Raw genomic sequence first — 27,883 nt, 5'->3', positions numbered from 1 at the left:
AGAAGGTGGGCGCCCAGGGCAGTGAATAGGGAGGGGCAGGATCCCAAGGAAGGAGGCAGAGCAGGAAGCGGAGATGTTAGATGTCTAGTGAAAGCTTATGGTAGTGTCAGAATACAGCCAGCTAAACTCAGGAGCGCACAGAGTTGTCCAAGGCTAACCTGAGAAGTGAGATCATTTAGGCTCAGAACAAAAATTGTGGCTGGCATAGTTATTCTAGTTCCTATCACTGTGCACTTTATCTTAAAAATTACCCAGCTTAAGTACAGCACATTGCGTCAACTGGGATTTTTAGTCTCAACTTTGTGCTGATCAAGTGGAAATCGTTATTAGTCATCCACAGGCACTTCCAACCACGCCAGCCATTTCTTGCAGTGAGCTTTAAGTGCTACAAATTCCACTTCGGTGTTGGAAAAAAAAAAATTAAAAATGAAAAAACCAATTACTCCAGATTGGGAAGGCAGCTTTTGGAAGAGTTCGTTTCCCATTCAGAACAGAAGCCTTTTGTCCTTTAAGTGTTGGGTTTTCATTTGTTGCCCAAGCGGAGCCGATGGAGTGGCCGCTGCCCGTTTCCATGCCGCCTCTGAGCACCTTCCCCCCGAGGCAGCACCCCGGCGTCAGCCCGCCAGAGCTCTTGCTCTTCGGTTGTTTTCTTTTTCCTCCTCTGAACCTTGCCACCCTGGCTCCAGCGCTGAGGCTGTAAAAGAAGATGGAAAGCCAAGTTACCGCAGAATGATCACTATCATTAACATTCACGGGTGGTTCACTTATCATTCCTGACTGCACAGACATGGCAGCCGTTATGAAACGTCCACAGGTGTAGCACGATGATACATATTACATTGTGCCACAATGGATTTATGTATTCTGTAACAAAAGAAAAGTGTAATGAAAAAATACAGAAGGTAATCCTTTATTCCTCCACTGCACAATTTATCAGTAATGCCTGTGGATGATAAGTGCCAGGGATTTCCTTTGCTTGATTTAACCTTGTCACCCAGGTATGTTTTTGCAAAATGACAGAAAATACAAGCTGAGGAATTTCTTTGGCTTCCAATTTGTAAGCAGCAGTTTTAATTGATTGAATAGCATCTGCTCGTCTGTCCCGTTTCCTAGTGTGTTGACTCAAAAGAAAGGTATCGCGCGCTAGCAGAGTGAGCGAAAACACGTCGTTTGTAATCGTAATGAAGGGTGTGCTGGAATTAGGCTGAGTGGGGGCAGTTCATGCACATTATCAATGCGGAGCATAACGGGGGAGCTGGCAAGGTGCGGCGGGGTGCGTGTTTCTTCCAGAAGAGCCTCGCTCTGCTGTTTTCACATGAGGACGGCTTGCGGTAGATGGATGATGGTTTAGGCGATGCAGTGCGGAGGGTGGCTCCAGGGGTCCCTGCCTGTTGGGCGGCGCGGGAGGCAGGCTCTGACACACTGGCCTGACCCCAGGATGATGGCAGAACCCTTTGGTCTGGGCTTAAATCTGCTCTCGGCTCAGATTTGTGGGTTTCCTGGGTGCTAAAATGTCATTATGGAGGTTCTGTGCTGCGTTGTTGGAGAAAGCCGGCGTTGCACACTTAGTGAGCCGGAGCAAAGGAAGGAGAGAATCGTGCGTCTGAACTGGGACGGGCGTTTCAGACCCTCTGGCTCTGCTCCAGAGCAAACATCCAAAAGTTTACAAATGCGGGGTGCGCTTTACGTTTCGCTGCTCTTGCCAAAGTCTCGCTTACTGGATAGCACACTAAATATAGTAAAACACAGAGGTTTTTCTTATTTTGCTTTGATCAGTAAAATAAACTTTTAGAGATTGTTCTGGGATGGGATCCAGCTTCTGAGGCAAAGAATGGCCGTGGCTCAGGCATGAGTTAGTAATGGAGTGTCAGGAAAATTAGTCTGACAGTTCTCAGGCCGGCTGCTCAATAGAAAGAATTGACCATGTCGGGATGGGCCGGAACACGAGCGGGATCAACAGCAGCACATGCTCTTTAGCAGCTGAAGCGTCAGGAACCGAAAGACAATCTTCCGTTTTGGGAGGTTCCGGTTAGCGTTGGGGTGAGCAGCCCCGAGCCGGGTCAGCCACGGGCAGTTGCCGTCGCTCACTTCGTGCGTGGCGGGAAGCGGGGCCGATGCGTGGTGTAGGCTGCAGGCCCTGCTTTGCTTGTGGGAAAACACATTCGAAAAACATTTTGTACTAAAAGAAAAAAAAAAAAAAAAATTGTGACTCCTCATGGTTTGGCCGTAGAAGATTTTGGAAGACTTTCTTCACCTTTGCTGTTTGTTTCTTTTTCTTTTTTCTGCAGTATTTTAATTTTCCTGTAGTTTGGTCGCAGTTCTCTGGGAACCTTCTTTCTCTATTGTACGAGCATTATGTGAATTACCCGAAGGCGCCAGATGTCTTTTGAACTGGTGTTCTGAGGGTTGGGTCCGCTGTCCAAGGCTTTTCTTGTGGCGCTTCATTGACAAACACCATGTCATTGAAATAGAAGCGCAAAGGTAGTTTCCTTTTTGTAATTATAGTATAATTGTATAAGAGGTTTTTCACTTTAAAAAAATCCACTAGATTTAGCTCGGCCGGTCAGCTCAGACTAGAGCTGTGCTGGCTTTGGGAAGCGAGGGGAGCGACCAGGGAGCTGCAGGGCAAAGGCAAGATCCTGTGCGGTGCTTGTGTGCGTTGCAGGGGTCCGTAGCAGCTCGAGGGAAGATTTGCTCGTCAGTAAAGAGTTGAGGAAGATCTCTGCTCGCCGTCTGGCGTTAGTCAAACCGCTGAACCCTTGGGCTGTACCAGGGATGGCAGCCTCACCGCTGCAGACATGGCTGGTACTCCCTCATGTGGAGCGGTGGGCTCAGCTCTGCTCGTTCCATGTTGAACACATGGTAGAAATAAGGAGGGGAAAAGTAGATGCATGAAACGGTTGGGAATATTTGGTTTGAAGACGAGTAAGATAGAGTTATAAATAATAAATGGTCTAGAGAACATAAATTTGGGGCTTTTAGGCAGTTTCATTTTGCCAGGAACAAAGGGAATTGAGAATGAAATTCAGATGAGACTAACTCACAACTGCTGAGAAGGAAACACTGTTTTGTACCGGTGGCTTGTGGGACTGTCTGCCGTGGGGTGAGGAGCCTGGGGGTGAGCGGCCCGAGGAGCCGGGGGATGCTCTGAAAACAGACCCCTCTGCTATGTTACTTACAGCGGGGCAGGGGGTTTTATTTTTTGTCAGGTGTGAATGGCCACCCGCGGTGGGTTTCTCGACCGTCTCTTCAGCCTCTTCCAGCCGCTCGCGGCAGCTGATGCTGAGTCGAAAAGCTTGACTGGGGTAAAGAAGGCGGCTCTGCGCTGTACGTGGGGTAAGAGGGGACGGCGAGGGCTTGCTGTTCCCGGAGCTGCAGAAGGGCAGGAGCGAGCTGCAGGGCAGCAGGCTGGTGGCCAGCATTTGCCCAGGCAGGGTGTTCACTGGCCATCACGTCCGCACTGCAGCCGGTGGCCAGGAGCGAGTGTCAGTGTATGGTGAGGGCTTGAAGATGTCGTTTATTCATCCAGGCTGTGCCCCAGCGTGGGCTGGGGCTGCCGCATCTGAGGTGACCTGACCCGAGACGTGTATCCCCAGCGTTTGTGTCTCGAAGCGGCGTGCGGTGCGGTCTGGGGTTAACGGCGTAACCGCGGTGCTTGGATGGCTTCTGACTGCCAGTTGCTTTTAAAAACATCCCAGCTGTGACACTCAAACGGAGCTCTGCTCCCTGATTAAAATTCCTGGTTGCCAGATACAAAGCTCCTCCTCCTGTCTAAACAGCTTTGCAAAACAGTTTTTCCCGTGCAGTGCAAATCTCTCCCTGTGGTGCCCAGCAGCTCTCGGATTTCCCTGCTAACTGTCTGCAGTGACATCTACTGACATGAGCAGAGATTGACTGCAAGGTCTAAGGGGCAAAACTTACTGATAGATTAATCCAGTATCTCTTCTATTATATTGTCATCTTCTCTGCTTCCCCAGTGATGCCACTTTCAACATTTGCCTGGCGGTATCTTCGTAACCACCCCACGCTGTCCGCAGGGTCTCCCCCGCGCGTGGACCCTCCTGCGGGCAATGGCCCGGACAAGCACCCGCTGCTGTAAACCTTTTCGCGAGGTTTTGTGCCGTGATGCTCACAAAAATGTGTGCCAAGAAGGCACGGTACTTACGTGTGAAATAACAGTGCACGCTAGTGGTGCTGAGGAGCTGCTGTTCTTTCTCTGGAGTGTTGTTCTTCCACTTCTCCTGAACGGTTCCTCACGTCTGCCGTTGGGACGTGTGTGGAAACGGCATGGCAAACTGTTTCTCTTGTGTGCGCTGTGAAGCGCCTAGCAGATACTTCATAATGAGTCGTTGAGCTCCGCAGGTACATTTGCTCATTTTTCTTTTTTAATGATGAACACAAATTGATCAAAAATAAAGATAAATTAGGAAAATCCTTGCACACCTTGACTCTCAATCCATTCTCTCCATTTTTGTCTCTGCCTTTCTAAGGGAGTTTGCTCAGTTTCTCCTTTTAACTTGCTTTTATAGCACAGCTTTGTCTGTTGTTGTGCCTAACAAGTCCTTTTCTTGAAACGAATGAAAATTGCAGTGAGCTGCCTGATGATGATTATTTTGTAAAAATGCATGTGCATCTGTCTTGCAGAAATGCTGCTCATGGATTCTCACTTATTCAGGTGGACAGTATGAAGGTCACCATGAAGGATATCTTACAAAAGGCCTTAAAGAGAAGGAAGGGATCACAGAGAGGCTCAGGTGGGTTATTTATCGTATTTTCTAGAGGGTAGGGTGGTTTTCCATGAGCATACTTTATATCTCTCTCTAACTGTTACGAAAGATGCTCAGTTTTTTTCAGTGGGTATTGTGATTTTCAGCAACACTCCGAAGCAGTTCTGTGCACAGGTTTGTGTTCTAGATCCTGGCAAAAAGCAGGCAGCGGAGGAGCTGCATCGCGTTTGCTGCAGAGCAGTACCCATTACTGCAAATATTTGTGTATGATAACAAAGCCATTTGCATTCGAGTCCAGCTCGTGGTGATTTGAGATGACGGCTACAGTAAGACCAGTCCTTGATAGAATCTGTATGCTTTTAATTTATGTTAGAAAATTGTGCTTAGTGTGATTTTAAATATTTCAAAGGATTCATCGTTACTTGTAGAGAAAAAGAAAAATTTACTTTCTGCACTGTTGTCAAAATAGTACTGTTGTAGTTAAGACCTATCAACGTTTTAAAAAGGAAAATTTACAGCACTTGTGTTTCTGTCTTAGAGCAATGCTTTTCCAGGGTGTAAATGTGCATTTACATACATGTTAGTATATATATTTCAAAAGTGTAAAGCTGAGAGATCTTTCCAGCCACAAGAAATAATTACTGTGAGAAATTGCACCGGCTCTTGTCACGCAACAAAGGAACTTTAATATAAACCTATCTCTATCCTGGGTAAAGATAAGGATCTTGTCTTTGTAAATGAATGAAACCTCCTTATATACCCTTAGTTTTAACTATGGGAAGAGAAAATAAACGCTGTTCTCTTCAGAAAAAGTAGTTCAGTGCAGTTTTTAAACGAGTGTATAATCTGTCATGGATTTAATTAGCTATCTTCAGATGAGAGCTGAAGTTTTAATAAAAGTTAGAAGAGATAACACAGTGAAGGACACGGATGAGCTGTCTCAAGGCCATATTCCAAGGGAACGATAAGAGCTGTAAAAAATGGCAGAGGAGAGCAATTGAATGAAGCAATGAAAATCTGATTCTCGTAAAAAAAAAAAAAAAAAAAGAAAAAAAAAAAGAAAAGGGGGGGCAGGGAGGAGAGAGATGCTGGTAGGGGTGGTTGTAGATGAGACCCGCCAGCGTCTGCAGCAATTTGGCTGCTGGCCAGGAGTCATTGTTCACCCTCGGCTGTGGCGGCTCGGTCCAGATGTGCCAACTGCACGTTTCGGCTTTTGCCAGCTGACTGCGCCGTTTGATAACCAGCTCTCTGGATGCCCATCACTGGCCGCAGAGATAGAATTAAATGATGATGATCTTCCCACAAGTTGGGAGAGGAAACAATGCATATAAATCTTGATTTCATCTCAGCGTGAGAAGTCTTTATCCATCATCACTCATAATGAACAAGTCGTTAGCTGCGATGAATGGTGCTCTGGTTTTTTCAAACACCTCTTTTGTTCACTTTTTGGGTGACTTTTATTTATTTCCTGGGGTCAGATTTCTCTTCTCTGAAGGGGGGTGGCTAAAGGATTCACTTAGCTCAGTCTTTAAACTACTTACCTCCTTCATGTAACAGATGTTTTGCTCTTTGTCCGTTTGAAAATTGTTTTTGCTTTTATTTTGTTACTTTTGCTTGGTAGTTTAGAAATGGAATGGGCTTGTCATTTCTTCCTTCAGCTAGTGCGTTCATTTCTGCTGTCTTGGCGCTCCTGCTCAGAAGCCTTTGTAGTAACAGGGTGTATAAGCATGTATGTACCATTTTTGGGGTGGTTTTTTTTTTTTTTTAATGCTATAAGAAATCATTTAAATTTACTTTTTTTAAATTACCCATGTAACGTGTCACCTCTTTGAGATGTGACCATCATCACTGCTGTGGATATAACCACAGTGGAAGACACGACTGAAAACCATTTGGTTACTTATAGGTATATTCCCTTTTGAACGCAGAATTGGATTTCTTGAACTAGTGGGTGTTGCTGGCAGATTGCGGTTTGTGTGTGTGTACAGATATGGCCAGAAGTAGGACCTGCCGTTGCAAGCGTCATGAGCTGGAGTCGCTGCGAGAAGAGTGATCGCTCTAGGGAAAGGTTTCTGCTTGAGTTCCAGTATTGCTGAATTTCATAAATGAAATACTTATTTTTTGTTTTATTTTTTAAACGTTGGCGAGCACCCATAATGCCTCATGAAATTGTCATGTAATGCTGTCACGTGGGTGAAGGGGTTTCTCAGACTGGGTAGTTGTGTATTAAATTGGTGAATCACGAGTTAAACTTTTTTATTAAAATTATTCTCCCTTACCCAAGACCGTGATTCATCAGTCAGCAGACTTGGGAGGGTAGGGGGGTTTTGGAGGGTCTCGCCTGCCATCCTTCAGCGGCAGCAGTTGCGCTGCCCGCCCAGGGGGTCCTGCCCGGGCGGGGCGGGGCGGGAGCGCTGCCTGGGCTGAGGGGCGGCTGGCGCGCCCGGTGCCACCGCGGTGGCACGGGAGTGGAAAGAGATTTTGTCACCGTTCTTCACGCGTGGAGCGGGTATGGCTCTGCCTTTCGCTGGGGGAGGCACGGCGACACGGAGTTGAGATCAGGCGGTGAGCAGAGTGCGGGCCTGTGCCGCTGGAGCCGGAGTCGTCATTAACTGGTGGATTAGGATGTCAAAGTTCTGAATGCAAGAAAAGATAATTTAGGAAAAGAATTTCTCTCATTCGGCGATGCTTCCTTTTACGTTAATTGTTCTGATTTTTAAAAAGTGCTAACCAGAGGTTGACTTAACGTGTTTATTTTGTAGTAGTTTAATAAAACTGTGAAGTGCCCATGGACCTTTCTGCACATTTTCAGTGTGCCTCCAGTCTTCACAGGACAAACGAATTTATTGTGTTCACAGCTTATGCTGTTTCCAAGTACCTGTATGAGAAATGGCTGTCTGAGCCATTTTCACTGCTGACTTACATGACATTTTTCAAACTGATCCTGTGCTTGTGGGGACAATGCAAACCTCGGTTGGCTGTTTTGGGCGAGGAAGAAGTTGAAGAATTGCTGTTGTACGGTCAGGAAGGGGATGTTCCAGCGTGACCAGGGCTAAGATACCAGACTGGTTTTCTCTAATTATTTTATTCAGCCAGCAGTCTGCAGCTTACGAGTAGGTTTTTCAACAAGCAGTTGGGTTACAAGTTCCTGAAAATCCGTACGCCTCGGCCACCTCTGTAAGTCGATGACCTTCTGAGCTGCTCTATTTTTGACTTTTGTTTAAAATTGCCATTACCATCGTTGCAGCTGCCAGCCCTCGCCTGCCTCCTGGAGCATGAGGCTGATAACGACACAGAAAGTTTCTCTTGACGAAGGGTTGCACAGAGCCCAGGTTTCCCCACGCTCTCTTTCGGCATGTGTGCCGGCACTCACGTAGCTGAGGTGTGAGCGACGGCTGTAAAAAAATCAGCGTTTTGATTTCAAAATTCCTTCTGTTGAAAAGACTGAAGCTGAATAAAGACTTCTGGCTGCAATTTAACTTCAAGCTGAAGACTATTTGTTGCAGGGAGGTATAGGTCAGTAGGAGGTAGAAGTGGGGTGCAACCTTTGTGGCGGAGAAAGCGGCAAGAAAAAAATGGAAGCAATGTTCTGGTTGCACCTAGCTCTGTTTAGGTAGTGTGTTAGATAAAATTATTGCAAACTACTCGAACTATTTCACATTCCTTGCCATTTTCCTTTCTTAGTGTCACAAGGCTTTTGCTTTCTAAGGCAGGAACTAAGTATGAACTGTGACCCTTCTTAAATAGTAATTTTTGAGTCAATCAACAGGAAAGGCAGGTGGTAAAATAACCTGTGTGTGTTATAGCTGAGAGAACCACGGCCCTCAAGTCGTCGTAGAGGACACAGTTGTAGTGAAGCGGTGCTTTGGGAGCCCGGTGACCTGTCCCACCACAGGCGGCAGCAGGGGGTTAATGGGAATACTGCATCATCTCTTGCCACGTGCCCCGGTAACTGGGAGAAGCGCATGGGAATGGCTGCAAGTTAGGGAAAAGCCTGTAACAACCAGCCAGTGCTACATACTGGAGGAGATAAATCTGCAGAGGAAATTGTTGAGGCAGATGTTTAATTAGTTGGAGTCAGGCTGGATAAATCAGGAGAGGAACTGTCTATGCAGATATGCTGGTGTGCCTTCCTTTTCTCTGGGCTGGTTTCATTGTCTTTAAAAACTAACTGTTCTTCTTGCTTAGGAAAGAAGCAGCAAAAACCGTCATAGAACCTCTCTGTTGTTGTCATGGATTCCCTTGTGTACACTCATAAAATAGAAAACGTAATTGATCTTTTCTTATGGTAATGAAAAATAACTAAGCAGAATACTTTATCATCAATTTGTTTAACCTGTGGTGTGCTCAGCAGCATGTATTGCACGTGCATATTTTACGTGAGAGCTGGAAATAAAACACTCTTGGTCATGGAACGAGCTCCCAGAGGAGAATGGTGTAATCCAGCGATGGGCCACCTTTGGGGGAGGCTCGGTGGCATCTCTCATGCAAGAGAGTTTTCTCAAAATAGCCAGAGGGGGAGAGAAAGACTAAGGACAGGGTGATACCCTAACCACGGCGGGCTGCCGCAGGGAGGAGGGAAAAGCTTGAACGCTCCCTTCAGCGCTGCAGGGACCTTGCTGTGCGTAGCACGTTGGCCTGGGCAGTGCCGAGATGCTGGATAAAGGCCCTGTGGAGAACCCCCGTATCTACAGATAGTTCTAGGATTGCTTTGTATAGACTCACCGTGCCTAGATCAATTTGAGCGTGGTTTTGAACATTGTGAGCCCTCCAGCAGCTGATGGTTTAAGTACAAAATTGGTCTGCAGTGGGGCAGATCCACAGAAAGGGAAGCACGTGCTTGAAGTCGCAAGCCAAAGAACCTCTCATTCTTCCTGAATTAATCAGTGAAAATGTCAGATGTGGTGCTGTCTGGATTTTGGACAGATGTAATAATGGAGAAGCCTTTTTAGAAGGTGAGATTTGCGTGGTTTAGTACTTGGTATAATTCTGCTCCCTAGAAATCAGCAAGAGTCTTAATAACTTCCAAAGAAGGTAGATACTGAGTACGCTCTTAAAATCCCACCCTCGTGCTTTGCCGAGAAAGTTTTGTGGGTCATACGGATCATGTTCTGTAACCATGAAATACCATTATCAGTATAACTTGATTTGCTTTACTGCCAAATGATTCTCCTGCAGAATCAAGCCTGTGTGTATTTCTGCTGGTCTGACTTTTACTCTTACTTACGTGTTACCAGTTAGCCCAGGAGTTTAGGTTGTGGTAGATGTCCATTTTAGATCCGACTTTTTAGGAAGACTCTCAGCTGGACTAAGCAAAGCCCTCTTTTTCCAGGACGGCATATCACAGCACGGCTAAGGCAGGGTCTGACAGCATCCCGCAGCGTGCAGTAGGCAAGTAGATCTTATCAGGCTTTTTGTGTTTGCACTAAAGCCTGCATTCAATATTTGCTATAAAACATGTTTGCATGGCTTAACCGTTTTAAGAACATAAGAAAGATGATGACTTCATTCTTGATACTTGTGTATCTTGATGCCATGGTGATTCTCAAATATGTGCAGGAGCTGTATGTACACTTGAAAGTTATCTTCCTCGCCTTTGAGCTGTCTCTTTCCTTTTGCTCTTCCACAAATATATTCTCTGGGATGCCAGTTGCCTTTTCGTCCAGAGCTTGACTGAATGGACTATAAATACTAATGTAAAGTAAATAAGAATGCAGAGAGAGTGTGTACAGAGGCTTTGTTTTCAAACAAATTAAGCATTGATGTCAGTATATAAAAACCGAATGTTCTTAGGAGGAAATGAGAGACTAAACTAAACAATGTAAAATGCTGAAATGTTGGAATAATCCTGCCTGTTTCTGGTCCGTGTCAGCCTTTCTTCATTTGAAATTTCTCGGGAACAGAGAAGCCTTGTCTGATTAATCTTGTCTGATTTTAAGTAGAAATTCTTTGCAGGGTGAACATGCTACTGATTATTATTTAATAGCTGCTTCAAACTGCAAACGTCCCTGAACCAGAAATGCGCAGTCCTTTTAAGAACAAAATGCTGTACAAGTTTAATTGTTATAAACAATACCTTCTGCCAACATTTCAGAGACATGACCTGTATTTTCCGTAGGTTAGAGCGAGAGTTATTAACTTAGTATTCCGTTCAGTTTGGAGAAAGACTTAATACTTTTTCTATAAATGAAAACAGCTGCTTTACAATAACATTCAAGTCCCAACAGCTGTCAGCTAGTGCTTTTTGCATTCTTGAGAATGTGCAAAGTGACCGAAAATAGTCTAAAATAATCTTACTAGTCTGCGTAAGGGTATTGTCTCACTGCCACAGGAAGAAAAGAGGAAAAAAATCAAGAAACAGGGATAGGGTGTAAAAATAAAAGCCTCCATATCATATTTTAGTCTCTATAACAGAATCAAAGGAATTATAGCTGCAAAGGCCAGCTAAAATGATCTGTTCCATCACCAGGTAGTTCAGAGCTGTGGCAAGCAGCACAACCTATTGCAAAACCGTGTTGTGTAGTGAGTGCTTATCCTGTATTTCAGATTTGTTCACACAGAGCTGTTAAGTTATCCTCCAGAACGTTAGGAAGAGCAGCTCAAAATAAAGAGCGCTGCTGCCAACACGAGGCTCGTCTTCCATTCAGAAAGCAACTGGGGAACAGAGACCTGAGTTTTGTTTGAAATTCACTTTCCAACGTATCGGTCTCAGCACCACTTTTAGTGTCAAATTTCAGGTCTTAAACGTGTTTCTGAAACTGTTTATAAACACATTTTATTCAAAACTTACATGGGAGATAAGCAAAAACTGCAATACAAAGACACCGTTTGTGTGAAAAACCACTTATTGTCAAGCACCCCGCCAGGCCCGAGGGAAATCGCGCGGACGCCGTCACGCTGAAGGTTTTCGTTTAAACCTGTCCCACGATTTTTCCATTTCGGGAGTATCTCGGCAGTTATGTTTGGTCTTGCTGCTGTGGTGCCGTATTCGATTTGTCTTGCTCCTGCCTCCCGCAGGTGCTGGCGTTCCCGACGTGCCGGGAAGGGGCACGACGGCGCCGCGTCCCCGTGGCTGGCGAGTGAGTCGGGCTGGCAGCGCAGGAGTGCCGTGGTGGCTGCAGGCAGGGGAGGCTGGCAGTGCAGAGGCAGGGCAGGAACCCTTTATAACACGCAAATTTGCTCAGGTTGTCTTTGGTTTTGAAGGCAAATATATTTCTGTGGGACCCTCAGCAAATCCGGTATCTAGAGCGAGGGCCCGGGGTCTCTGTTGCATGTGCATGTCCTGAAGCTACGCCTCAGGCTTTGAACGGGGGATCTGCTTCCTATCGTGTAGACAGCTCTGCATTCGGTTTCTAAATTATTGAAAATTAGGTCTTTAAAGAAATGTAACACGGTGACTTTGAAAAATACCCTAATAACCCCCAAAACAGAATATAACTCTCGGAAGCTCCTAGATAGATTAAACTCCCTGGACTCTGGTGTGTTGGCTGCCTTGAGATGGCTGCTGGCATTCATGAACGACTTTCTTGTTATTCTCCATCAATAAGCGTGTTGGGGTTTTTCACCAGAGGATTAGGACCCTGATGCCCAGCTGCTGGGGGTTCCTAAGGGACCTTGCTGCGAGCCTGTGCCCTCGGTGGGAGCCGAGGCTGCTGGGGAGCCCGTCTCCAGCCCCCCCGCAGGACCCTGCTGCCTCAGGGCAGGGTGTCCCTGTCCCCCCGGTGCACCCGGAGCTGCAGCCACCTTTGGAGCAGGGCTGGTGGCTCTCCTTTCCAAGGGAGAGGTTGCATGTGGCAAGAGAAGGCAAAGTATGGGGAAAAGGGCTCACTCTGAGCATCTTTGGGACGGTGCCTGCTCTCCCAGTTCACAGTGGGGCTTATCAGGGTGTTGGAAGGCGCAGCAGAGGAGGAGCTGGTGGGCTGTAGGTGTTGAGGCCAGGAGAGAACCGTTAAACGCCTTCCTGCGGGCCTGCTGGCCGGCGCTGCGGCATCGGCGAGGGGCGGCTGGAAACGGAGAGTCCCGCTCCGTGGCTGCTCCTGCTGCTGGAAGAGCTGCAGGTCTCGCTTGGGGCTTGTGTCCTCATCCCCACCTTGTAGGTGGGGGAATGGGACAAAAAGAAGGGGCTGGAAAGGAGAGAGGGTGTATTTTCGTTGCATATAAATGTATTTATTTATATACATAAAAAATGAGAATTAGGAGGATAAAAGAAACTATGTAAAACCACAGCCCTGTGATAAAGGCGTTTTTGAGAGATGAAGCACAATTAGAATAAACTGTCGTTAAAGTTTGATACTGTCATTGAATGACGGTAACTGAGGAGTTTAAATTTGAAAGTAAATATGTTGGAGTAGGCGATGCATATGTTTGCTTTGACTCTTATGGAAGCCCCGGCATCTGTGACAGTGAAAAGCCAATTAATTTGTATTTCCTTGTGTTTACATGCGCGCTTCTCCGCTTAATGGTGGTTCTGAGTTTCTTTGGCTTTCAGTGCTTTGTTTTGGATAATTATAGCATCCCTGCAGAGTCTTCTGCCCCTGGCTGTGAATGACTTTACCTGGAAGTACTTCGGAAACTCTGGGCTTCCTTGCATTAAGCTGTTTCTATTAGCGCAGGACGTAAATTAAAAAGAACATCAGTATTTGTAGATCCTTGGTCAAGGCTCTCCTGCTTGCTGCCCCCCTTTCACCAAACAGGCAATGTAGTAAAAAGGCGTCGGTGAAACGCGTAGCTCCCAGTTGTCCCAGCTTTCTCCCGGTTGTGCCGGTGCCGTGCAGGAGCGGAAGGCGCTGGCTGTCCCTCCTGCTCGGCACCCTCTGCCCCCACGTTCCCGCAGTTGCGTTGGGTCTGGTGCTCGCTCACTCTCTCCTGTGCTCCTGTTGGGGAAGGAGGAAGGGTTCCTTGCTTGTTATTTTCGCAGCAGATTTTCCTCAGTAGGGTTGGTGTTGCGCGGGGTGAGCCCCTCTGTGCTGGCGAGGGTGTGATAGAGGCTGCTCGAAATTATTTCCTTCTGCCTACAAACTCCATCTCTGTTTTGCAGCGGTAATAATTTATTTCAGCAGGCCCTTTCTCACCAGCCTGCTGACGCTGAGCAGGCGCTGACGTGACGGGGATGTTGGTGTACGTGGAACAGCTCATCAGGAGTCAAGTTTGCGAATAGTTTGTCAGAATAGGAATAGCTCGTTAGTCCTGAGCGTTTGGGCTGATGGGATTCTGGACATCAGCCCAAATGGTTGAGGAGGATTTTTCGTGCCTGGCCTCTGAAATGAAAGTAAAATATTGAACTGAGTCTATTTTAGAGCTGTTGGTATTGAAATCATACCTTTATTGGTTCTTCTGGATTGGTAGTAAAGCTGTAATTTATGTGGCCTTTTAAATTCTGCAGTTCCATGTTTGGATGATAGAAACTTTTTTTGTTTCTTTTATCCACTCTGATGAGAGAGGATACTGCCGATAGACCGGGTACATTCCTGGGACCGTCCCCTCCTGCTGGTTTTTTGTGAAGCCTGAAAGGCTCCTGTCGGGTGCTCGTCGTGCCCCTTGCTGCGGTACGAATACATCTGGGGAAAGCTCCTTCCTCGCTGTGTAGCCCAGGTCAGAGCGGTAGAGCCCTCGTCTTGGTCCACATCACCAGTAACCGCCTGAGCCCTGGTTGCAGGGGGGTCACGTCGGTGCCCCCTTTTAGGCAGCAAACAGTGGAGGGGACGTGGGGTGCGTTAGCTGCAGCCTGGGCTGCCCCGCCAGCGGCCGTGCAGCGGCTTGCCCTGATGTTGCCTCTTCAGTTTGTGATTAAAGTTAAAAAAAAAAACTGTATATGGTATTCCTGCTGTAGGTACAGCACATTATAGATCAAACACGATTATTTCTTCCTGCTTTCAGCTTTGTTTAGAGCTACATACGCAATACGTACAGTAGCAATTAGGTAAAGCACTTATCTGTTAATATTCTGCATAGTCTGGTTTGCTGCTTGTTTTCTGTTCTGCAAAAAGCAATACCTAAATGAAGTGTTTGTTTCTTTTTAAGGGGCTTTTGACTAAATTCTTTAATTTCACTGGCTGTCAAGGTAGTGTTAAGTAAAATGGGTTTGAACTGCTGTAGTTTTTGTGTACTGGACTAGATGTCAGAAACCTTTGCCATCACTGGAAATTCTGTCACTCTGGATTTACTATCTGTTTCCCACAGCTGAATTCTTAAGCAGTGTGATTTAACACCTTGGCTCTCCATCAGCCGGTCCTGGCATTTATTTGAATGCATTACACCACTGGTTTCCATAAACTATTTTACAATTGTTTCATATAAATGACTGTTTATTTCTACAAAAACCATCTGTATTTCTGCGGAGAGCAGCAGATAACTGTATGTGAAATTCAGTAATGTCACAACAGTGCAAGTTAAGAAAAAACAGATTGGACTAAAAAAAAAGTCTCATGCTTGTGCGTAATGTTAGAAGTTTGGTTTCACTATTTAAATATCTTTATTTATTAACCAGTATTTGCATTTGTAATGATAAAAATCTTTATTCTGCTTCAGAGGTGTTGAGGGGCTTTGGGGATTTTTAACGGATAAACAGATTTAAGATGTCCTCGTAGCAGTGGGATTTGAGATGTAAACATTCTGGCTTTACAGCTATTTCCTCTCAAAGTGTTTACATATTTTCTGTTGTTTTATTGTCATTGCCAAGCGCACAATGGAATCCTTGCCCCTTCTGTCATGTTCTAAGAAAAACCCTGCAGAAGGAGGCCTGAGACCTCTCTCTGTTCCCAGTTTCTGTGCTCTCCGCGGTGCATCGATCCCTCTCCTTCTCCAGTCCTCCTTTGTTTGTAGTCCTTGCCCAGTATGCGGCTTCGAGCCCAGGGTCAGTGTCCAGCATTGATGGGGAGCCTGGTCTTCACCCCTGCCTCTCCACCAGGGAGGAGGATGCGGTGCCTCGGTTTGCCCGCTCCCCGCCAGCACCCAAGGAGCAGCCACGCTGAGCTATTTTAGTTCTCCATATGCTGCCCATGTGCTGGCAGAGGGAAAGCTGGAATTCAGGAGTCTTACACTTAGCGCGACTGATACTTTCTGACAGACTATTTGAAATGATAGAAATACATAAACCTCCTCTTTTTTATGACCTTGTAATAGCTGCAACATATTTCCAGCAAATATTTTCTATAGCAATAATAAAAAAGTGATAACAAAAAAATAAATATAAATATAGTTTAAACTCAAAAGAAATCACGCTTTCAAAACCTGGGGTTGGAGCAGTGAAGCAATAAATCATGTATCCTTGTGAAAGGAGAAACTTGAAATAGGAAAGTACCACAGACATCAGCATTAAATGTTTATCAGCTATTCTCTCTTGACTTCTTTCCTCTCTTACTTCAGTGTGGGGACAGAGCCTGAAGCACAGCTCATGTTCACCTTCGCTTGTTTGCGGTCTGCCTGGCGTCTGCCGCCTCGGCTATTAGGCGACGTCTGCCGAACCGTCTGAATTTCTCATCTTTCATGTTATTTTGGAGTCACAGCCGTACATGCAGGAGCGCTCGAGGTCCCACGTGCCCGGCCGTGCCGGTGGCATGCTCCCGCGCTTCCCTCCCGGTTACCGCGAGTCGGTGTGACACGTCCTCTGTCACCACACCGCGCCTGCGCTGCCCGGCCCCGAGCAGCCGCGCTGGCTCCAGCGCCAGGGCAGCCCCGGCCGCGTGGGAGAGGGGGGCGAGGGCCGGGGCCAGCTGCACAGAGACGGGGAGATCCTCCTGCAGCACCGTAGAAACTTCTGCGGTTGTGGTGGGTGACGGGCCGAACTACCACGTCCTTCACCTCCAGGGACGTGCAGGGGTCCCGTAGCTCCTGGCGTAGCGGTGGCTGGCTCACCGGGGATGGGGCTTCATCTGCTGTAAGACCAGGCGGGCTGTACCCTTCTGCTGAGGCAGGCGGGGTGCGTGCCCCATCCTGCTGCGGGTTTCGCGTTCGGGGGCGCAGGGTGTTCTTGCTCCAAGCATTTCTGTAGAGCGGTCTGTGAGCTGGGCCAGGAGAGCAAGTTTTAAAACTAACCTACGAACAGTAACGAACCACCACGAGCAGACAGCGGTCACTGAGGGGTTTGGTAGAGGTCAGATACAAGGTGCTGTACTGTTAAATATGGGGCGTAATATGTTACTCGTATCTGCTGCTCTCTCGGGCGTGGATGGTGGGAAGTGTTTGTTGAGGGAGCTCGAGGAGAGACGGCTGTCCCTTGCCTGCGAAACTGCGAAAATGAAATGGTGCCAAAGAGCAGAATTAATAGATGACACGTGGGCAAATGCAATATACTGAGGAATAAAATTGGCGTAGCTTTGTAGGGCAGGTTGCGCCTCACTCAGAAAGCGGCAAGCAGTCTTTGAGGAAGCCAGGGACCACCTGAATACGGATGTGTTTGATACAGCACGCTTAGATTTCCAAAAAAGATTTGACAAAGGCTCATAAAGCAATTAAGCTGTCACAGAATGAGAAGGAGGATCCTCACATGGATTAATAATTGATTAAAAGACAGGAAACAAAGAATGGGAATAATGGCCCTCCGTTATTAGTAACTAGGTTACTGGTGGAGTTCCAGTGGAACTGGTAGAACCTGCATTGTTCTGTTAATGTGGGGCATGGAAAAGGATGTGAATGCTGATGTGACAAAATGTGCTATTGATACAAAAGAAGTAAGAATAGTGCAAATAAAAGCTGTCTGTGAAACACTGCGGAGGTATCTCACAATGCTGAGTGACAGGACAATAAAATGAGAGAGGGAATTCAGTGTCAATGAGTGCAAAATAATATACGTGGTGAAAAGCAACTGTAACTATATGTATACAATGATGGGCTCTAATTACCATCCATCAGTCAAGAAAAGTATCCTGGAGTCGTCACGGGTAGTTCTCCGAACACTTCAGCTCTGTGCTTAGGAGCAGTCAGGAAGACAAATCGAGCATCAGAAATTAGGAAGGGAGCAGAGAACAAAACAGAAAGCAGCACTGTGCCAGGCCGTGAATCATGGTGAGCCCACGTCGTAATTGTTATATTTTATTTCAAAAGGATAATATAGAAGCAAAAAGATACAGAAATGGACGAGTGCAAAAATGGGTCAAACGTGTGAAAGTAGATGCTAAGGAGAGAAGATCTTTTCCAGTTTGGAAAAGACACGGCTGGGTACGAGAGACATCTGTGAAGTGCCTGTGGTAGAGACGGTAAAGTGGGAGAGTTTTACCGCCGTTGTTCATGAGACAAGAGCTGCACGCCCCCAAGGCGGTGGGTTGGCAGTGGCTTTTTGAAGCAAGAAGGAATTCTTGTTCTCACACAGTGCAATAAATTCTGGAGGTCGGTGTTACAGAAATCAGAAATTCAGAAGTGTTTTGAACGAGTGCATGGACCATAAAGGGAGCAGAAACAGCTGATGAGGAGCATAGCTGGAACTGGGGCTCTTGTGAGAATTACAGGAGCTCTTGAGAGGGAGGTAAAGATAAGGGAGAAATAGGAGATCGCGATGGGTTTTGTGGCAGAGACTAGCACTGCAAAATATGGGTTCAGTTTTAAACCGTTTGGGGTTTTTTGTCTACTGGTCTCTTTAGTTCTGGCAACTCCACAAACATTAAATACTTTCTATAATCCTTATTTTACCCTGTTAACTAGTTTGAGATGGAGATGGGTTTTGTTTGGGGTTTTGTTTAAAGCCCCATTCTCTTTTTAAGTGTTAGTGTTTGTTTATTGTGCAGATTCAACCCCTGACCGTGGCATTCTTCATTGCTGTTGAAAGTTAATGGGGGAAAAATTGCATTCCAAACATTTGAACCTGTAGTAGCCATGGCTGAACTTAGTTGATCTCTGGTGATCGGTTCAATTTAGTTACGATTTTTAGCCATTAGGCTGGGGCTGAATGATGGTGATTTGGTTGAGGCCAAATGTCTGTAGAAAATTGGCTGTTTGATAAGAGCCCTGTTATCAGAGGGGGATACTTTCTCATTTACATTTAGATGAGTATTGATTATTTATTTACTCAGAGAAGTGAGATTCGTTCCCAATCTTATCTCTCTCGTCTCTGCTTGTCAGCAGAAAGAGAGATAGAGCTCCTGACATCAGCCCAAGATAACAGCACTTTGTAGTGAAGATAAAAGTTGGAATGGGCCTTTTTCTAGTCTTGACTGAAAGGATAAGTTTTAAAAATTAGAACTGATGGGTCATGCTTTCAAAACCCCATTCTGAAGGCTTTGCAGCTTAAATGGCAACAGAATTGGTTTGTTGTTATGCGGATGGCCATTCGCCTTTTGTAAGAAAGCCGCTTAATTTGATTATGGGGGGGATTCTTCCTGGGGCACCTTTGTCTTGTGCCATAGGAAGGCTGGGGGTGTAGTGTTGGGGGGTGTAGTGTTGGGGGGTGTTGCCTTGTGCGGGTTTAATTCCTGATAAGCCTTCCTGTGTTCAAAGGGGTATCCTGAAATAACGCGGTGCAGCAGCCCTCTGTAGGCAGAAACCATGGTGTGGGTGGTTAAACGGGGATTTTCGCGGATGGGACGTGTGTTCCGGAGGATCAGCTCCGCGGGCGAGCGCCCAGCTCCGGGGGTGCGGAGCGCGGCTCAGAGCGAGCGGCTCTGCCGAAGGGAGCCCCGCTCCTCCGCAGCTGCCGGTCTGTCAGCGCCCCGAAACAAGGCTGGAGGAGGAAAACTGCTGTTGCTGGTGGTGTTTGCAGCGCGTGGCTGAGGCACTCGCTCCTGCAGGCGGGACGCTTCCCCGGTTAGTGTGGCCCAAGAATGGAGACCTAATGCCACCAGGTCTGGGGGAGAAGGGCCTGACTCTCACACCCTCCCTGGGGGTCTCTGGGGCCCCGAACAAATTTCTGCTAGTTTTTGAACAAAAGGAGTGTGCTCAAAGGCATAGCCACTTCTCTTTCTGCGTTTTGTGGCTGGTTTCGCACAGCTGCCTTGGTTCCCTCCTTCCTCTCCAGACACGTGAACGCTCCTCTCTCCAGCCCCGCTTGCTTTCACTCAGCAACAGTTTCTCTCTCTCCAACTATTTGTGACAAAACTACGAAACTGGAAGAGGGGTTTGTATTCATTAGCTCTGTCTTCTGGGTATCTTGCCCTGGTGACTCCATTTTGATGGTAGTTGAACATAATGCACGTGGTTTACTGTCCCCCCCTTGCTCCAGTGAGCAGCGCTGTGTGAGCGCCCTGGGCTGCAGCCCCAGCCCGATGCTGCGGGATGCGGGACGTGCTGGAGCTGCGGCCCCTGCCGTCAGCGGGAGAGCTCTGCTTGGGTCACGGACCAGGACCCTCCGTGCCAGGATTTTAAAGGTTTATTTTACAACTGTGCGGAGCATTTGCATCAAACTACAGAAATCCATGAAATCCAGCTTTGGTATCGCCACTTGAAGTTTTGATGAAATTCCCAGAGCAGGATTCTGTTCGGAGACCATGACATGACCTAACCTTTCTGCTACAATGACATCATTTGAACTTGTGAGAGAAGTCCTGTAGTAAAACTCCACAGAATCAGCCTAGCATTTTCATCTGTTGTGAAGCAGAGGTCATGTAAATGTGTAGATATTTAAAATACATTATTTAAGAGTAGGTACTCTCTAAAAATCCATTTACACTTTTTTAATTAATATCTTAGTGTTTTCTGTTTTAAAGGAGTTATTCATAGGAAGATGGCCTTGGTTTCTGATCTGTAGCTCTATTTCATTGCTTTATTAGCAGACAGTTAATACAGACTTGACACAAGCTGGATAAAACAATTTACCTGATCACAGAATTCTCAAGTTGCGCCAGATAAAGATCATCCTTTGACATTGGCGCAGCGTGCTGGGGGCGGCCTGCCCAACGGGTAATGCTTCCAGGAGGGGCTAATTTCATTCTTCCTCTGCTCCGATTTTGAATGGTTTTGGGGTGGGAGTGGGAGAGGGGCTGTAATGAAGAACCAGGGAGCTGCGGGACAGTGGTGGGCGCTGGCGTCAGCAGATCTTGGCCCCAGTGAGTGTGGGCTGAGGCTCTGCTGGAGGCACGAGGCTCCGGCTGCAGCGGGAGCCCTTGGAGTTAGGGATTGGTACCAGGTACCAGGAGCACAGGCATTCAGAGGGGAATCGACAGCTCTGCTGGCTTTGTCATCGCTGGGTGGCGTTCAGCATCGGGATGTGGTTTGGGAACCTCTGGAAGGTACAAACGGACAAAGCAAGCGGGTTTTGCTGTCGCTGAGTCTGGTTTTAAACCTACCCTAGTTTTCAAATACAAATTGATTTACCACTTTGATATTTGTTTCAGTGTATTTTGCTCCTGCCTAACAAGCCAGGCCTCTGTTTATTTAATTTATTTTAAATTTTTAATCACATTTCCAGTAGCCAGGAGAGGAGAAACAATGGTGCTGTGTATGTTTGCCTTTCCCTTTGTGCTGGTATGAGCCGTCTCTGCTGTTTCTTGAGTGCGGTTTGTTCTGTAAAAGCTTCGACCAGCTACGCGTGCGGTTGGCGGTGGCGCTGGGCGGGGAGGGAGCAGTTGTGCTTTCCTCGTGTGGCCCGCACATAACCGGGCTCTGCCTCTGCTCCCAGAGTCGCCGGGAATAAGGGGGCTCCATTTTACGGAGAAATAATGTTCCACTTGGGGGGCAGAGCGCGCTTGGGCTGTGCGGCGAGCGCTTCACATGGCTTCTGGGGAGATGAAATGAGAAGCCGTAATTGAAATTCTGCTGTAGTAAATTTAAAATTAATTGGCTAACAAATTCCATTTCTTAGGCGTGCCATCTGAGGCTAAAATACTTAATTTTTTCCTGTGTTTTAAATATTTCATCATATACTATCATAATTCAAAGTCAGGAAACATTCAGAAATATTTTAAGTACTGCTAAAGAGGGAACAGACTTTGTTATTTCAGTTCTGGGGTTTTTGTTACATTAAGACCTGGTTAAAGGTGCTTTGCATCGCTTAAATTTTTTCAGGTATCTGTTTGGTGTTATTTTACCACATTGTACAGAAATTACACAGCTGAGAGCTCTGTGTGCCCTTCAGCTTGTGGGTGCGAGCAGGAGTGGAGACGCACCCTGCGCTGCGTGGGGTGCGGCAAGGATGGGAGCAAGTCTCCCTCCACCAGCTCCCACCTTTGGAAGTGGCTTTTCTTCTGCCCGGGGTCCCACCTGGGGTTTGGCTTACCCGAGCCACCGCCCTCACCCCATCAGGTCCTCTCCCGCCGGCTCTTCAGACAGCAGCCTGGAGCTGACTTACAGGGGCTTCGCCTGGAATTGTGTTCACAGGATCACGGGGTGTCAGGGGTTGGAAGGGACCTCGAAAGGTCATCTAGTGCAACCCCTCCAGCAGAGCAGAACCACCTCGAGTAGATCACACAGCAACGTGTTAGTGTGTTATTTTTTGTTATTCCAGTTGAGGCTTATAATGTAAGGATCCATTCAAATAAAACATTTTAAAAAATAAAAGGGGGCTAATTTTTGTAAAAACAATTTTAAAATACATTTTCTGTAGTTGGAAAACAGTTTTTTAGGTAGTATCATCTTTCCTTTGGTGATTTGGTTTGAGAAGAAGGAAGTTGTCCCCTGAATGTTGAAGTTCCATGGTTAAATGCAATGTATATGAAAATAATTAATTTTAATAATTCGTCTGTACGTACTTATGTTTCCTGTAGTTCAATGCTAACAGTGTGCAGACCTCTGGAAAAAGATAAAATCCATCTCTCAGTGACCGTTTCTGCTCCTTGCAGTCGTTGAGCTGTTGGGTGATGCCAAACCACCCGGCACGTTGTCTCAAGTCAGCCCGGAAAGCAGCGCCGGTCGCTGCCGACGTGTAAGGGAATCCTTACCCCGCGCTTCAGAGGTGCAGCCTTTTGAGAAATGCACCCTTGGCAGAGGCAGAAGTAGCCAAACTGGGTATCGTGGAGCTGGTTTCCACGACAACGTGCGGTTCATAAGGGAAGGACGGCTTTCCTTCCCGGGTGTTTCTCAGCGCTCTGTGCGGACCCCGCCGAGGCTGCGGCGGCCTTCCCTGCACAGCCGGGCTTTCCCTGGCTTTCCACACCTGCGGAGGGTGCGAGGGTCCGTCTGGTGGAGCCTGTGCTCGAGGAGAGGCTTTAATCCCTGGCTGGAGGAGCGACGCGCTGGGGTGCGCAGGGTGGCTCGTGGGCTGGGCTGCAGCGGGGCTCCGTCCCGCGGCAAACGGCAGCCCGGGTGACGCTCCCAGCAGCCTGTCCTCCGTCTGTGGAGAGCCACAGAGAGGGCTGAGCAAAGGGGAGCAAACACACTGTGCTTGTTCGCATCAGGAAGGATGCCCAGATAATACAACACAGACGTCCCCAAGGTCTGAGTAGCCGTTCCTCACTACGGGCGGTACCCCTGTCCTGCAGCCTGGGCGGGGTGTTTAGCACAGGCTCCTCTGGGGTACCAGGAGTACGGAAACGTTGGGCAGGAGTCTGCCAGGCTGCGCTGTTAGCCAGCTGAAGGTGACTGGAATATGTTGGGTCCTTGCACGCCACCCTCCGCCTTTTCGTGATAGGGCCCTTCCCTTTGGCAAAGAGCTTTGAAACGTGAACATCTGCCTGCCTTACTTCTAGGCGACGAGGAATCTCGTGTTAGTTGAACGTGATAAGCCATCACTTTGTTAGAAAACAGATGATTTTACAAGTTACTTTATGTTTCAGGTCCTCAGTATCGACTGGAGAAGCAGAGTGAACCTAATGTCCCAGTAGATTTAGACTGTACCTTGGAGAGCCAGAGCACTTTGGAATTCTGCCTTGTCCGGGAGAACAGTATGTTTCCCCTTTTCACTTTTGCTCTTGTAAATTGCTTAAACTCACATAAGTTTTATGTATTTTGGAATACAACCTGCACTGTCTGGGCAAGTAAGTTTTGACGAGACTCTCTTTCCTGAGGCACTTCTCACTTGTGCCAAAACAATATTCCAGAGGGAAATGATGGATTTCATACCTTCTAGTAAATAGTCTGCATCCTGTTTATCACTTTGTGATTAATCTTTTTCTGTTAAACTCTGCTCTGTAAAGTTATGACCAACCCTGAAAAACACTGGAAATATGAAACTTTTTCTGTTGCAGGCATTGGTTAGTGGATAAAGGATTGGTCTGCAGTATGTTTTGCCGTGTTAATACGGCTGTTAGAGGCACTGATTTTTTTCTAATAGAATTTAAAGAAATTAACCATGCAGATAAACTAGAGCAGTTTGATGATTTTTAAAGTGCTGGACAAATAATCTTCTCTCCAGCTATGCTCAGATTTTTTTCTGTTACTCTCTTAATGATTCTAATATTATTTCCTGATTTATTTCTTTACAAGGAATTATATGAAACTTTAAAAAAACCCAACATTTAATGCTGATTTGTGTTTGTCCTCCATAGCATTGTGGTCCATCCTTCATTCTTTCCAACAGTCATGCTCTCAGTTTTGGGGGTTTTTTCATTCCATTTTAATTCATCTGTAAAGTTGTTGATTGTACTAGTGAGGAAACCAGGGGCCTTCGTGCTGTCAGCCCAGACCATGCTCAGAGTGTTTGCTGCAAACAATCATAGCAAGAGCCTGTTTCAAGTACTAGAAGTTTTTTTTTCCTTTCTGTACAAAGGTTAGACCGCTCCATTTATGCTTTTTGGCTACAGCATTTCATCTTTTACCCTAGAATGCCAGCAGTACCTCCCAATTCCAGTGGCGAGTGGCAAGCTCTGCTCCCACGTAAGGCTTAGCAGAGGTGAGGCGCGGCTGCCACGAGCTCGCTGGTGGTACGTCAGTGCTGGAGCTGAGATGAGGCGCTCACGGTTTCGGCTGCCGTTCTCCTTAGAGTGGGATTTGCTCCTGAAGTATTCTTGATGCTCCTGGTTCATTTCTTCATAACATGGTTCTAAGGAACTGTAGGAGAGAATGCGGCAGGAGGAGGCCGGGGTGCTGTGCATGAGGAAATGGAGCAATTTTAGCCTCGCTAATCAAGTTGCACTCTTCCACGAGCCAGAATTCCCCGACGTCTGCATCCTGGCTATTATTTTTGTATCGATTTTTAATCTATGAAGAGATGCATACTAGTCATCCTTTCATAGGTTTTGTATGTTTTGATTAAAAATAACATTTCTTTTAGCCAGGCTCTGTAATTAAAAGTGTATTGTATATACTGCGTTTTTAACGTGTGTTCATCATCTGAAGGAGTCCGTGCCGTGCCTTGTAGCTGTATCCACTGGCGCTCTCAGCTCTCGGGAGTGACTGGGGTCAGGTGCGCCATTACTTCGAAGGTAAATCTGTCGCACGATTGTTAGGTGGTTCAGCAGCGGGCGTTGGGTCTGCAGGGGAGCCTCAGAGGCCTTGTCTCAAAATAAACATCAGTCCTGATGTTGAGGGCGCACTTTTCCCTGTCCCCGAGGTCCCTGCGCAGCGACTGCTCCTCTTCCCTCCCAGGCGAGGGGACGCGGAGGAGGAAGGGTGTAGGATGGATCCCTGAGGCTGTCGAGTCAAAACGACTCCCGATTCCTGGGCTCTCCCGGCCCTCGTTAAGCAAAGAGCGTGACCTGGAGCCCCTGCCAGGACGGCGATTTGCCCGTAACGGGGAGCTGCCCGTGCTCCTGCCATCCTCCCCTGCTGCAACGGCACCGCGCTGGGAGGTGGTGGCTTTTTTCCCCTTCATGGGTCTTGTGCTTGTCAGCCAGCGCCTGGAACATGGAAAAGCGAAGGCAGAACAGGCACTTTGACTCCGTGGAGTTCAAGAGCAAGTCACTGTTTTAGCCTGTTCAAGGCTGACAGTAATCTAGGCAAAATAACAAATGCTTACATGAATTCTGCCTCTCTTCTGCTGTGCTGTTACTGAATGTTTGCTGAATTGATACCCAACTCGAATAAGGAATGCAGGAGAAATCTGCTTATAGTTTCTCCCCCAAAATGTGGGTGAATTTAAAGTGATCTTCCGTTGTCCCTGCACGGGGATATATGTGAAACACCCATGCAGTTAACTCTCTACGCGCATAGATGTTCAAGGACAGTACAGTATATAAAATCAGTCATAATTCATGCATTGTACATAGCCTGGTTCCCCCGCTACACAATAAGAAATTGGATTTTGTAGTGCTTAAGGAGCTATCTTTTGGTGTGGCATTAGAATAGAAATATTGATGGGTTTGCACTATTAATAAAATAATAGCTTGAAAATCCTAACGTCAAAATGAAATACTCATTTTGTGCATTTTGTTTTTATTTGAAGTACTTTTAGCTTAGATATGCTGGTCAGGAAAAACTCTGTTATAACAGCTATTGTTTGTAAATGTGCTTTTCATAGTCTCATACTCATTTATAAATACCTATGTGTATGATGCCAAACATCTAGTAAAATAGCTGCCAGTTTCCCTCGGGCAAATAGAAAGATTATATTTCAGAGTATTAAATGAAACAGAGGCCTGTCCTTTATTGAGAGCTGTGTATGGAGAAATCCCCTGTCTATCCAACATTTACTAATAGCATTCAAACTAATAAGCTGCTTCCAGCATGCAGAACTTTTTAACTCGCACGAAGATTTATCTTGAAACTAAAAGCCTGCACTTTGTAATGTGGAGTGCTTTTACATGTAGTAGCAAACTGTTCATGGCTAATTTAGTTTTATTCTTACCATCTTACTTCTGGAAAGTTCCTCTTTCTCATTTTATCATTAGATAGTAATTAGTATTCAAGGGAAATTGGTCTTAATATATTAAAATTGGTTTAGTGCCTTTAGACCTGTACCAAAGCCAATGTCTTATTGGAAAATGTAATTGGGGACTCTGTGTATGTAATTAATTGTATTACAATTAAGAACTTTCATTAAGCAATATACTAGTACATTAAAGTAATAAGGGACATTTTTGCAGTGCAGTTAACTTTATATTTTGTTGTTTTATCGAGGAAATACGGGTTCACTTGCTCTTGAATAGGCTACATACAGCATTTCAGTATTCTGGTATTACTAATGTGTCATTTTTGTATGTCCTCCGGTGCTTACAGGAGTCCCTTTTGGATAGGGCTCCTGGGTTTAGCTTCTAACTTACTTTCAGACTCATGCTTCTGGTGCCTGTCATTTTGTTACTGTTTGTCTCATTTGAAAATCAGGATTTTCTTTGAGGAGATTGGACTGAGTTACAAATAACTCTATTTCACAGTAGTTCAAGTACTTGAACAAAAATACTATCTCTGTACTGAACCTGGTTTAAGAAAACTAAAACAAAACAAAGGAAAAAACCCAACAGCAGAGTAAAGATTTTCAGCTGTTGTTTCCAGACTAGGAGGTACGTCCGTTTTCTGGCTGACCATCAAATCTAGAGACTGCAAAGTAGTGCCGTGACTGTGACTTCTGAAATACCGTGGTGCTTCGCCACAGTGGCTGTCTTGAAGAGCAGAAGTATGTAGCCCTTGATGCTGTTTCTGCTTTTTATTCAGCTTCTGCGGGCAGAAAACACCGCTCTGTTTTTGTTAACGCAGGAGGCTGTGTTTTGATGTTTTGTGGGGTTTTGCTGCAGAAGCAGTCTAGGCAGAGATGGAGGGGAGGCCAACTGGCTGGGAAGTCCTTCCTCTGATGAGGACAGAGACAGGAGAGCTGATAAGAATCAGGTGGATAGAGAAAAAAGTCACATAGCTGCAGGGAACGCCTGTGCTTCGGGATGGGATCTCCCTCCATCCAGCACCGTGCGTTCTCACACGGCGACTTCGGGTTTAGGGATTTAAAAACATTTCTGTGAGAACATCTCCAGCCGTGCAGGGTCTGCGGTTCCCTCCGGGAGGTGGAGGCTGCAAACGCAGCCGGCCTGTGCCCTCCGCTGAGCCGGACCTGGCTCCGTTGTGCCCTGCGTCGCACCCGAAGTTTGGCAGCGTGGGGCGACTGCCCGGCGTGCGCCCGGCCCCGGGCACAGCCGGGCGCTGCTCTGCTGGGGCACCGGCGGTTGCCGCTGAGCACGAGCAGTTGGAAGGAGCAGAGCTCGTAAAAGGTGGCAGGGGGTTGGTCTCGAGTCGTCCCGGTCGTGCCCGGTGTCGCGCCAACGCCGTGGCTGCCGGCGCAGGGCGAGCCGGCCGGCCGGGCGGGCGGCACCAGCTGCTCTGCCCCTGCGGGCAGCTCCCGGCCGCAGACCCGAGTCGCTGCGAGCACCGACCTCGTTCTGCCGCCGTGCCAAGGGCGGGCTGCAAGCCTTGGCGCCAGGCGTGGCAGTGCCAGG

General features: G+C 46.9%; 1 protein-coding gene across 4 annotated transcripts in view; it reads left to right on the top strand.

Moving 5' to 3' along the window:
• MAPKAP1 (MAPK associated protein 1) overlaps positions 1-27,883 on the top strand; it is a 93,356-nt gene that overhangs the window by 42,320 nt on the left and 23,153 nt on the right. For 3 of the 4 annotated variants that reach the window (XM_086475612.1, XM_086475611.1, XM_086475609.1), the window contains exons 6-7: positions 4,645-4,754; positions 23,363-23,470. In XM_086475612.1, coding sequence (XP_086331738.1) covers positions 4,645-4,754; positions 23,363-23,470 — 218 coding nt within the window. The remainder of the gene's footprint in view (positions 1-4,644; positions 4,755-23,362; positions 23,471-27,883) is intronic. The other variant, XM_086475610.1, reaches the window with a different exon arrangement.

Source organism: Leptosomus discolor, chromosome 19, assembly GCF_034619465.1.
Source record: "Leptosomus discolor isolate bLepDis1 chromosome 19, bLepDis1.hap2, whole genome shotgun sequence".
In the NCBI taxonomy this organism is placed as follows: domain Eukaryota; kingdom Metazoa; phylum Chordata; class Aves; order Leptosomiformes; family Leptosomidae; genus Leptosomus; species Leptosomus discolor.
The sequence above is the reverse complement of the archived record's forward strand: the minus strand, read 5'-3'. Positions and strand labels throughout refer to the sequence as shown.